This window comes from Poecilia formosa, unplaced genomic scaffold (genome assembly GCF_000485575.1).
Source record: "Poecilia formosa unplaced genomic scaffold, Poecilia_formosa-5.1.2 Scaffold308, whole genome shotgun sequence".
NCBI lineage: Eukaryota > Metazoa > Chordata > Actinopteri > Cyprinodontiformes > Poeciliidae > Poecilia > Poecilia formosa.
In genome coordinates, this window is record NW_006800247.1 from 547,828 (window position 1) to 559,656 (window position 11,829).

Below are 11,829 nucleotides of genomic sequence, written 5' to 3' on the forward strand. Positions count from 1 at the left end.
TCTGCTAGTGGAACTGGTGATTTTTCATCAATATTAAGGAATCATTGACCTAAAACAAGCTTCTAAGTTTTATTTCAAGTGTACCAAGATATTTGCACAAGAAACTACCCATAAATACTTAAGATTTTGTGAATATGCAGTGAAGTCTTTTTAGTCTCAGAGAAAAATGTGAAATATTTTTCCCTCTAGGTCTCAGTTCTCATTCAAGCAACCAATGTCCAGAAACCCAAAATTAACCTAAATTGGCATCAAGCTCATCCATCATATCAGTTTTACTGAATGGTTGAGATGGTGGTTAATATCTTTATTTCCATGCATTTTAAGGATAATGAAATCTCATCCCCATTGAAATGATTGGGCCTGTTGTAACTAAAAATATTACATTTAAAACTAGTTTTCTTGCATTTTTAAAGGTAGAGCCTTTCATTATTTTGGAGCTCATTGTAAAGTTAAAAATCACAGGATTACAGCCCCAAAATATGGTTGTAAGGGAGTCAATGGATCCAAACTGGAACTAAAATAAGGACAAAAAAAGGTAAATTAATCTTGACCAAGTCTCAGATTTAACCCTTAAACAGAATTAAAAAACAGAAACATTTTGGGCCAACATAGACCCGTTTCCATTTCACTTGATGCAGAAACGCATGCAGGGAATAAATAAAACGCATTTCATGTTCTCTTGATCAAATTTGAGAATTTTTTTATTCATATTGCAAGTGCTCTACAAGGTGTGCAATTTAAATTATTCCCATTTCCAAATTAATACAATAAATAAATATATTTTTTACAGATGAAACTTAAGAGAAAATTGTGTCAAAGAAATCCATTTAGCATTTTTACACATGCATACACAACACATTTTTTTACAAAATAATTTTACAAAACTGCATTACCTAAAGTTGGGTTGTCAAGTTCCTGCAATGGTTAATATAGTTAACAATTCCAGTATTCTAAATTATGAAACTCATCATAAATTGATCATTCTGATAATGTTAGAAACGTTAAAAGAAATGGGTTTAAGCTGCTTTGTGGAGGCTAAAGGGAGGAAAAGCAAACAAAGCAAATAAAAAAGGGAAACAGTTTAAGATGCAAAATGTGATGGAGAAGTGAAGGGGAGGATTTTAAACAAAAAAAAAAGTATATTACACAACTTCTGTTATACTTGGTTCTAAAGACTCAGCTTCCTCCATCTTGGGTCCAACAAACCTGGACTTTAACTTAGCAGGTTTCCTTAAGATGGCAGAGCCAGGTAGCTGGTTGCAGACCTAAACAGAGAAGTTTGGAAATTAAAAAGTATTTGCATGCATTTAAAGTGAAAATCTGTTGGTATATTTAAGAAGACTTACTCCAAGTTGCTTTTCAGCTGATGCACGGTTCGCTTGTCGAGGTACCTGCAGAAGAGCGTCAGCAGGTTTGACGGGAGGAGGAGCGGCTCCACCAGCGAACACTGGGTCAACTGTCCCGCTACCTGGAAAATCATGTCGGTCCTAAACAAAAAAATGAGTAAAAACAGGGCTGAGAAAATGTCATAACATGCTAGACAACTCTGATTTAGAGGAATTAAACTTTGTTTTCCCCACCAGGTCTCAAAGTCGCCAATGCTGGGCTCAAGAGGAACGCCTGAAGAAAGAAGTTTCTCTCCGTGGGAAAGAAGAGCGTACAGCAAGCTGAGTCCAAACTGAACCAACAAAAATTAATCAAAAACAAATCAGTTCCAGATGCAGAGCAACACAAACTGGAAAGGACCAATAATGCGTCCAAAAGCATTTAAACAGTTGTTTTATGGTTACTTATTTAACTAATATTTGAAGTAAATTATATGACTGGGTATTTGAGTCACTGTAAACAGTAAAAAAAAACTACCATGATTTTTTTCTGGAACGTTTGTGATGAATTTCAAAATTTGAGCTTGAAAAGTAAAATTTGCTAGAAAAAAAGCCTCAAAGTTTGAAATTAATCTCAAACTTTCTAGAAAAATAAAAATCTGAAAATTTGATTTTGAAAAGTAGCATAAGAAACTCAAATTGAAATTCAAAAGTTTTCCAAAAATAAAAATATAGAAAATCTGAGCTTCAATAATTTAACATTTTCAAATAAAAAAGTTCTTGCTGAAAAAAAGGGGAGGTAAAAAAAAAGTGGGATTTTTTGCGATCTCAAATTTTTTAGTTTCAAAAGTTGAAAATTTGCCAGAAACAAAAATTGAGAGAAAATTTCTAGAACAGGATTTTCTGAGCTCCAAAAGTCAAATTTTCAACTCTTGAAAGAAATATCCATGCTACAAACCTTGTTCTGGCAGGTCAGGGACAGGCACTCGAAGGTCGACAGAGACTCTGAAGACGTCAGGTCTTTGAGAACGTTGATAAGCTGACTGAACGTCAGAACGCCAATCACATTTCGGAGCGACGGGTATAGAACTGGAAGGTCCTGAAACCACAAGAACTTTTCAAAATACAAAACTTTTGACATCTTCATCGAGTTTAAAGACCAAAATTAGACCTTCAGCAAGTGCCAGGCGTTGCGCCTTAAAAATAAAACTTCATATTTTTTTTGCCTGTTTTCTTGTCTGAAAGCTCTTCAACAACAGCATAAAAGTTGGGACATTTTTTAGAAAAAAAAAGTTTGACATTTCTGCTTTTCAAAAGTTGACAACTTTTAACTTTTGAAATGCAGAAATGTCCAAGTTTCCTCAAGAAATTCCTGAATAAAAATTTTAGTTTTTAAAGGAAATCAGAACCTCAGTTTGTGTGGATATTTGGAAATAGTTGTACAATTGTTTCAAAGTCCTGCTATTAATATTTATATTAGGTAAAACTTAAATACATCAGAACTAGATGAACATTACAACTATTCTGTTAATATTAACACTTTATTCTTATATTGCAACAGTTTTCAGATGATTATTCTTAATGTTGGAACCATTTAAACTGTATAGTAAAATAACTAAAACATCTTAGCACTAATTTCTTTGTTTACTTGAATTCAAAATCCAAATAAATAGAAGCTCCAAAAACAAGATGGCCACCTTGAATGTGCTGACATCACTAAACTATGGAAACCCAAAGAGTTAAATGGTGAAAGAAAAAAAAAAAAAAATCCAGATTTTCCAAAAATTAAATCTTCATAAATCAAAAATGCAAGGGGAAAAAACCCCAGTAACTCAGACCCCAGTGACCTTTAACCCCGACTCACCTCCTCGGTGTCTCTGCTCATCAGCGTAGGAAGGTTGGAGGCGACGATGTGCAAGATCTTCAGCGCTGAATCGTTCTTCAAGAAGGGAAGCAGACGAGCGAGAAGCTTTTTGCCTTTTGAGACACTCAAGAAAGGAAGAAACTCGTCTCCTGAATCTCTAAAACACAATTTTATAAGTTTATTCAACAAAAAACACATTATTTGCATTGTTGCATTGTTAAAAGACTCACGGAGCATTGTGTTGCTGCAGCTGAGAGTAGATGTGCTCCACTTTCCTCTGAGTTTTTTCCATTAGTCTGATTTCTTCTGCTTCAGACAAAACTGTGGTCTTCATCCTCTCAGTTTCCTCCACCTCCAGCAAAACTATGAACAACTGCAATTAACAAAAAAAGTCAGGAATACAAAAACTTAAAAGAAAGAAAATCAGAAGTTTTGCAATTCTCAAATTTTCTACAAAAAAAAAAAAATTACAATGTAGAGATTTCCAAGTTTCAAAAGTTGATTTTCTTTCCTTCTACTTTTGAAATTCAAGAAATTTTCACATTTCCTCTGCAGTAATTTACTCCAACTACAACAGCCCTAATACGCAGTTAAATACAACCTGCAGATGTTTCCCTTCTATTTTAAGTCATAAAAACAAACATTTAAGTTGATTTTCCAAGTTTACTATAAAGTTCTGTTCAATTAATCCATTTACCTGAAATACTTGCAAATTCAAGTTTTTTCTAATAAGTTAGAAAATCATTTAAAAGGGACCCATTCTGCAAAAAAAAAATAAAAATAAAAATTTTTTTTTGCTTTTTATTTGGGTCTGAACTGTCTCTAAAAACAGACAAAGCTAATATATATATACATTATATATACACGGTTTCTGGTAATAAGTTAACGTCTTTTGGTGTCTGAAAAATTTTACATTTTCCAAAACCTTGCAAATGTAACATGACAAACCAGCAAAGACCAGCCCGTTACCTAGCAACCCCAGCAGAGCTCCGCCCGTTACCTAGCAACCCCAGCAGAGCTCCAGGACCTTTGGTCAGCTGGTTTTACCAATGTATGCACTGTACAATGGCTGATAGAAAAGACAAGAATTTTGTTTTTGACTTACCATCTAGAAACCACTTGCTGCATTGTTGTTGGCTGTACAGGAGGAACCAATTATCTTTTTTACAGATGTAGGGTTGTATGAATGTGCATCTGTTCGTAGCCATTTTCATTTGGGACTGTAAATGTTGAGTTTGGGGGATGTGGCCATCAGCAGTTTGTTTGGATTTAAAGTGACAAGAGGCTCTGGGGATCGTTTTTCTTGTGGCCAATCAAAACTTTTACACTGTTTCTGCACTTTAGCTTTTGTTAAGTATGACATTTTTTCCAGGCTCAGACATGTGTTGCACTTCAGAAATTATAGTTCTTTTTTAATATCTTTCAAGGTTAAAATGATAAAAAAAAAAATTATAAAAAAAAAGTAAAAACTCAAAGTTACCTTTTCTATTTTGCTGAGAATCTCTAGTCGCTGTTGTCTGGTGTCTTTATGTTCCTTTAAAAAAATAAAAAAAGTTGAACGTCAAGGAAGGCACTATAATATCTTTACTTACAGGAGTTGAACAACAAACCTCAAGAGGGCCGTGAGTTTGGACTGCATGGACCGCACTGATGGCCCGGCGCGGAGAATAACACGTGGAGACAGCGACCTGACCCAAAGAGCCTTCGATGTGGACCACTGAGAGATCACACAGCTTATAGACACAGGACAACCTGAACACTGGAAAACTAAAATCTTAAGTACTTTTGGTCTATTTTCAAGTGCAAAAATCAGCTCCTACATTTCAAATGAGAAAAACTCGACTTATCAGCAAGATGTAGGAGCTTGTTTAAGTCAATAATACCTTATTATTGATGGGGGAAGGGGGGGGAGCAAAACATACTAGTTCTACTGGCAGATTGTGTCAAAATCAACTGGCACTGTGCCGTTACCTAGCAACACCTGCCAAGCCCAGCCTGTCACCTAGCAACCAAATTCTGGTTCCTTAATATTAAATTCCACTTGCAGATTATTTCACTGAACAGGAAAAATGTTCAGTGAAATAATCTGCAACCGACGTAAAATAAACTCCCATTTCTTGTGAGTTAGTTTTGTCTTATATTGAGTGTCCCTACATAACTGGGCCAAAAATATTAGCTGATGTTTGTGTTTTTGCAGTGAAAACGGTTCAACGCCGAAGGGAACCTGGTGTGTAGGCGTCCGTCTTGGTAATGTACGGTGTGGTGAGTTTGGGCGGCTCCTTCTTGCTCCTGATGCCCAGCTCTTCCTCGGCCATCTTGGCTTCTAATCGGCGATAATACTCCTATTACAGAGCGAGAGAGTTGAAAACTCATTCTAAAATGTCACAAAGTTTTCCAAATTGTTAATTTTCCTACCTGGTAATAATAGTCCTCGAGGTACGGATTCTCGCTTTGCAGCTGAATCATCTGCAGGCGAATGATCCACTCCTTTTCTTTGTCCGTCATGAGGTTAGAGTAAGGGTCCCAGCCTTCACATTTTCTTCAGGAAAAACACGCCAAGTTAATCTTTTCAACATTTTATTATAATCTTTTAGTTAGTGTAGCACCAACCTGTGAAACAGACGCTGCTTTTGACTGAGAAGTCGTTTATGTTGAGGATGGAGCTGCGTGACTGGACCGGGGAAACTGATGAACCAGAGAAACAGGACAAACAGACTGATCATCTCTTACGTTGCCTCAACTGGGCACTGTGATGCCACCTGCTGGTTGGTGGACTCCAGATGTTTTACCATGTTGGACAAGCAGGTGGCGCAGATAATTTGTGACAAGTATTTTTTCAGTAAAAAAAAAAAAACAAACAAAAAAACATCTAGATTGGTACATATTTACATAGTATGAAGGTTACCTGAACGGCTGCACCGGGTTGGCTGATGGGCTGTAAAACGGGGACGGTCTGGGAGAGTTGGCACCGAAGCGAAGCTGCATGGTCTTTGGAGTCAGAGGCCGAGGAGTGGAGGGAGAAGAGCGGTTTGGAGGGAACATGAAGCAACCCATCTGGGTCGAAATGACAAAAAAAACAAAGTCAAATAAATGCAGCCAAGTCTGAAATTATTCAGTCTATGGAAGAGATGGACTTAAAACAATCTTTTAATTTTGGCAACAAGTTCCCTGTTGACTGCAAGTCATACATTTTGACCATTCACACCAGCCATGTTTAGTCCAGTTTAAAAGAACTCCAGTCCATTTGTCTAGAAAGTTTGTTTCATTTGAGGAACATCTAACCAACCAAAACCTGAGTCTCTGCTTGGTTGAAGTGAACTCTAGTGCGCTTCTGATGCGTGTGAACATCAAGTGGACCAGAGAGGTCTTAAAGCAGGAAGTTGACTACAGCACAGAGCATTCTGGGTAAATACAACCAAAACAGTCGTGCTAGCATAGCGCTAGCAGGAAAAATGGTTCATTATCTTCAACCAAAGAAAAGAGAAATCAACCAACTGCTAAAATCTGAAGCTATTCCATTTTTTACATTTTGTGAAAGTTGAGCTCAGCGTCTTCAGAGGTTTTTATGTTATTACCTTCAGTGGTTTTTGTTGCAGTACCCCCACAGGTGAGGAGGGGAATATTTTTCTCCAAACGGTTTGGTTTGACACAATGCAGTGTGCAACAACTGTATATAGTTATAAATTACGCAGATAATTCTAGATCAGACGTCAGTACATTTAAAACAAAAAACTTACACGCAACTTTTCAGCAAGAAATGGGAGCTTGTTTTACGTCAATTCCTTAATATTTATGAAAGGCACCAAGTCCACTGATTATTTCACCAATATTAAGGAATTTATCTAAAAACAAGCTCCTTTATCTTGGTGAAAAGTTACTTTTAAGTTTGTTTGTTTGTACCAATTTATTTGCACCAGAAAATATTTTTGGTAAGATTGTGTTTTTGCAGTGTTGCAGTCCTCTGCTCTAAAGTGATGAGTTTAATAAAACCTGATTCAAGTGTTGCCGTGGTGTCAGCGGTTGCCGTGAGAAGATGGGTGATCTGGGCATCACCGGTGCATGAATCTGAAAAATAAAGTTAAATATAGATGACAGACAGGGAAAGAAAAACTTTAAATCTGAATATACTGCAATGCAACACTTTTTACATGGATTTCACATTAACCTACACTGGGCAGCTCTGTTGCTTATTTTTAATTATAAATGATTTTGATTATGACATAAAAAATATTAACAGAGCTTCTTTCTGGATTTTCTTTCTCCGACTTCCTCCGGTTGAGACGACATCTGTTGTGAATTAGCACCATGTAAACAAAGTGAACTGAGAGCTTGGTAAAAAAAAAAAAAGTTTTACCTCCTGTTAAATATTCTCCTATTTTTCTTGTCATCATACAGTTTAAACTGTCATATATGAGAGATAAACTGAAAAAAATGAGATCTCCCAGTGCTTACTAGAAACCACCAATCAGAGCCAGGAGGAGGGTCTTAGCTGTGTCAATCTGTCATAGCTAACTGTCATGGCTAACTAGCTGGTTAGCATGGCTAACTAGCTGGTTAGCATGGTCACAGATGACAGGAGATACAGTTTTCCAGTAACCAAGTTGTTTCTCCACCATAAACACATTTAGTAGCAAGCCAAGTTCATGATTGATTGACAGCACTAAGACCCGCCTCCTGCCTCTGATTGGTTGCATCTGGTAAGGGAGGAGAGCGATCGCTTCACAGATCGTTTTATATTATGCCATCAGAGTGACAGTTTTAACAAGTGTCTAAAAACATTTATAAAGGTTACTGCAGCTTTAACTTATTTCAGAGTCATATTCACCCATTTTAAAACTACCTCCAAGTGTCAGCCATGAAAATATTCTAGTTAAATCAGGATAATCTACCTGAGCGGGCCCTCGTTGGCCAAACGCCCTCCTGGAGTACGATCCTCTGGGTTCTCCTCTCTGGACTCCGTAGGAAGAGACGGGACACAGTAGATCCAGGAAGTCAGCGTTCACATGCTGACCCCGCCCTCTGTGACCGATCACACACACTATGGCGCTGTCCTACAGATTTAAACCCCAAAACACAAGGATTTAAGCCGTCTGCAATTGTTATTTGTTGTATTGAGGATCGTTTTCCTCCGAACCTGGAGTATCGATCCAGAAACTCTACGGTTTTTCCAGTAAGGAGGCGTCATCCTCTAGAAAAGAGACATTTGGTTACCATCAGCTGCTTCAGAAAAACAAAATCTTAAGCATTTTTGGTCTGGTTTCAAGCTCAAATATCCTAGCACACTTGGAATAAGACGAAGCTGACTTATAATTAACTTTCCAGCTCAATATAGGGGCTTGATTTCCATTTTAACAAGACATTTCCTCATATTATAAGCAAACTAGTAATTTTTTAAATCAATGCTAAGTATAACTGCACAAATAATATACATTGCATGTACTGCACAGGATTCTGGGTGATGTAGGCAGAGGAAAGGCTGCTCAAAAAAGTCAAATATTTGCTAGAAAAAAAGTCACGTTTTGTAATTAATCTCAAATTGGTGGAAAATCAAACTTCCAAGTTTTCTTTAAAATTTCTGAGATTAATCTCAAAATTTGAGATTTTTCTAGCACATTTGTCACCTTTAACACTTTCTAGATTAGTCTCAATTCTTCTGCAAAAAAGAAAAAAAAAACAAAAGTGGAAATTTGAGTTTTTAAAAGTAAAAATTTGCTAGAAAAACCTCAAAATTAGAAATTTTTTTTTAAAATTTGAGATTTCAGAAATTTATTATGTGAAAAAAAATTTACTTTTGGAAATGTAATTTTTTTCTAGAAAATGTCTGAGATTATTCTCAAAATTCCATAAATTTATGGTAGAAATTTACTCTTCTATTTACAGTGGCAGTTGTACATGTCAAACAACATTTGAAGAAATTATTTTAACTTTTTATAATGACTGAAATAGACTAGACTTTGGTTAAAAAAGTTTTTGCTTTTTTCCTGGTTTCCTGAAGCCCACCTAGCGCCATCTGGTGGCTCCACTTTGAAAAACACTTTACCAAGATATTTTCAGTAGAAACTAAACCAAAAATACTTGGTAAAATTATGTTCCTGCAGCGTTCAGATAAAGGAAGTTAAAGTCCAGCGCTCCCTTACGTCATCCACAGAGGTACTCCTGGACACGGCGTGCCCACAGTCCACTATGGCGTTGTCCAGACTCTGAAGCAGTAAAAACAAGCCGATAATCAGATCAATACGTCGATATGTGATCAAAACAATGTGATCTCAGAGCAGCCATCTTGGTCACCATGAGGCTCGGTCGTCCCTCCACTATCCTCATCACGGCCGGGTCTTCAAACATCTGGCCCCTGCCCAGGCCTCCCCTCCACCTCGACCTCTGACCCCGCTGCCACGGGGCAACCCGGGCCGGATAAAGCGGCTTCTGCCTGGGAGGAGACGGAGGTTTGGGCTCCGGCCGCAGCGATGGCGGCTCCTCAAAGGAAACGGCGCCATCAGCCAACGGCGCCGTCGTCCCATGTGGGTCGAGATCTAAATTAAAACAATTTACATTTATCCTGCAGATAATAGATTCTGTTTTTGGACATTGGCCTGCGCTACAAAAAACAAATCTTAGTCTAATTTATAGTGCAAATGTTTTAGTTTCAAATGAATATTTACTCAATGTGGACGAAAAAGAACTTGTTGCACTTTAAATGTAGATTATTTAATCAAATATGCAAGTTAGTTAAAACGTTAAAGTAGATATGCAGAGGTGACTAGAGCACCCAAGTAAGAGTAATGACATTTTTAACTCGAGTAAGAAAGTACGGGAGTAAGAAAATGTTACTTATGTACTGAGTAACAGACCAAAATGTAATTTAATATTTAAACAAGAAAAATATGTCAGATGGACCAAAATATAAAGCGTTATGTGGAAATGTTGGTATTAAAAAACCCCAAAAGGAAATTCATAAGTGGTTAAAAAAAAATTCTGGCAAAACAAAAATTTTTCAAATCAATTTTCTTCACATTAAAACATCTAAAGCACAGATCTGCGTCTGTGATCATGAAGTTTTATTTAAAACATCGCTCTTCATTCAGTGAAGTTACTCACAGTGGGGAGTATCCAACTACAGCAAGTTGGAGCCATTGCAGATTTAAAAATAATTATAAATTCTGCAAAATTAACTCAAATCAAATTTCTAGTAGAAAAAATTTTTTAGATCTGCAAAATTTTCTAGAGCATGGACAAGTTTCAAAAAGTCAATTTTTCAAACTCAAAATTTCCAAGAGACAAAAAATGTAAAACTTTACAGAGTCAGAAAAGTTCCATGTTTTTCCAGAAAATGCCAGTTATTTCCTAGCATGCTCAGAAATGTCCAGGAATTTGTTTCCTAAAAAATTTCTGTGATTAAAAATTTCTCAGTTTTTTGGCAGAAATGTACTTTTACTATAATTTTTTACAGTTTCTCTAATGCTCCATTGAAATATCCAGACAATTTACTCAAGAGTGTCAATACTTGAAATCAGTCAAGTAAGAGTAAAACCTAGTAAGCAGTGAAGCACATTCTAAGGTAAATATTTGCCAAAAATTTACTCAAATTACTACCCATTATACAAACTTTTGTTTTTCCAAATGCAGTAAATAAATCTGAAATACTGAGAAGTTTCATATTCACCTTTTTCTGATTAAATGCAGGAGTTTCAGATGGACTCACCCATCCCAAATGTCTCCTCATTGAAGACATTTATGTCCTCGTCCTCCTCGGTCATGGCCTGCAGCAGCTCGCAGTCCATCCCCGCATCATCCTCTGCGTCACTCCACGCATCTCCATCCTCAGGCCACTGAGCTTCATCCACTTTATCAGACTCCTTAAAGAAAACAAACCGCGGAAGTCTGAGCTGGTTCTGATGCAAACAGAACTACCTGTGTGCGTTGTTTACACATTTTAAACAGTGAAATGACATCGACCTACCTGTTGTTGTTCCGAATCACTCATTATGTTTGTAGAAACTGTTGAATCCGAAAAGTTCAAAGCGCTTTCCCATCCAACATCACCTGCTTTTTTTCTGTTCGGACACCAGGAGACGCTGATTAACCTCTAAATGAACACACCTGTGAGGCGCAGAGGCGTGGACACGTCATCACGCAGCTGTCGCCTCACCTGTACTGTTGGCAAAGTGTTTTATCTGGCTCTGAATAATATTCAGGATTTTTGTACATTTCTTCTTAAACCTTTATGAATAAAATTAATGAGTTATTAGGCGCTACTTTTACAAAGTGAGGAAACACCGATCTCTGCTGGTCAAAACCATCATTTTCTGAACTCTGTTTACGTAGCTGCTTCAGATATATTTCGTAGTAACTTTGCTGCATATATTTATACTGATACTTTATGTGTATTTATTTTAACTTGCAACAAAAGTTAGCTCAATATGTACATTTCAATTGTAAATGAAGTCTGTCCATGTTTATAAAGCACCAGTATTGTTATTTTTAAAATGCTAGCTTTAGCTAATATTTTGTGTTTTACTGCAACAACTGCACACTTTTTTCTTCTGCTATTCTCTTCGGTCATTTTTTGTATTTTTAGTCATTATGCTGTGTGTGTGTGTTTTTATTTTTATTTTAAATATCTTAATAAATCTTGCATTTATT

At 36.7% G+C, this 11,829-nt stretch overlaps 1 protein-coding gene across 1 annotated transcript; it reads right to left on the reverse strand.

The window, feature by feature from the left end:
- Nucleotides 1-677: 677 nt before the first annotated feature.
- On the reverse strand, nucleotides 678-11,278 carry patl2 (PAT1 homolog 2). The gene is made up of 19 exons (XM_007572796.2): nucleotides 11,147-11,278; nucleotides 10,889-11,042; nucleotides 9,478-9,719; nucleotides 9,327-9,389; nucleotides 8,324-8,377; nucleotides 8,079-8,240; nucleotides 7,180-7,254; nucleotides 6,095-6,243; nucleotides 5,800-5,874; nucleotides 5,605-5,728; nucleotides 5,414-5,531; nucleotides 4,800-4,906; nucleotides 4,670-4,723; nucleotides 3,420-3,562; nucleotides 3,190-3,346; nucleotides 2,284-2,424; nucleotides 1,581-1,678; nucleotides 1,347-1,487; nucleotides 678-1,265 (listed from the first exon to the last, which is right to left on the reverse strand). The coding sequence occupies exons 1-19, from the start codon at nucleotides 11,168-11,170 to the stop codon at nucleotides 1,232-1,234; spliced, it is 2,115 nt and encodes a 704-aa protein (XP_007572858.1). The 5' UTR covers nucleotides 11,171-11,278; the 3' UTR covers nucleotides 678-1,231.
- Nucleotides 11,279-11,829: the final 551 nt, after the last annotated feature.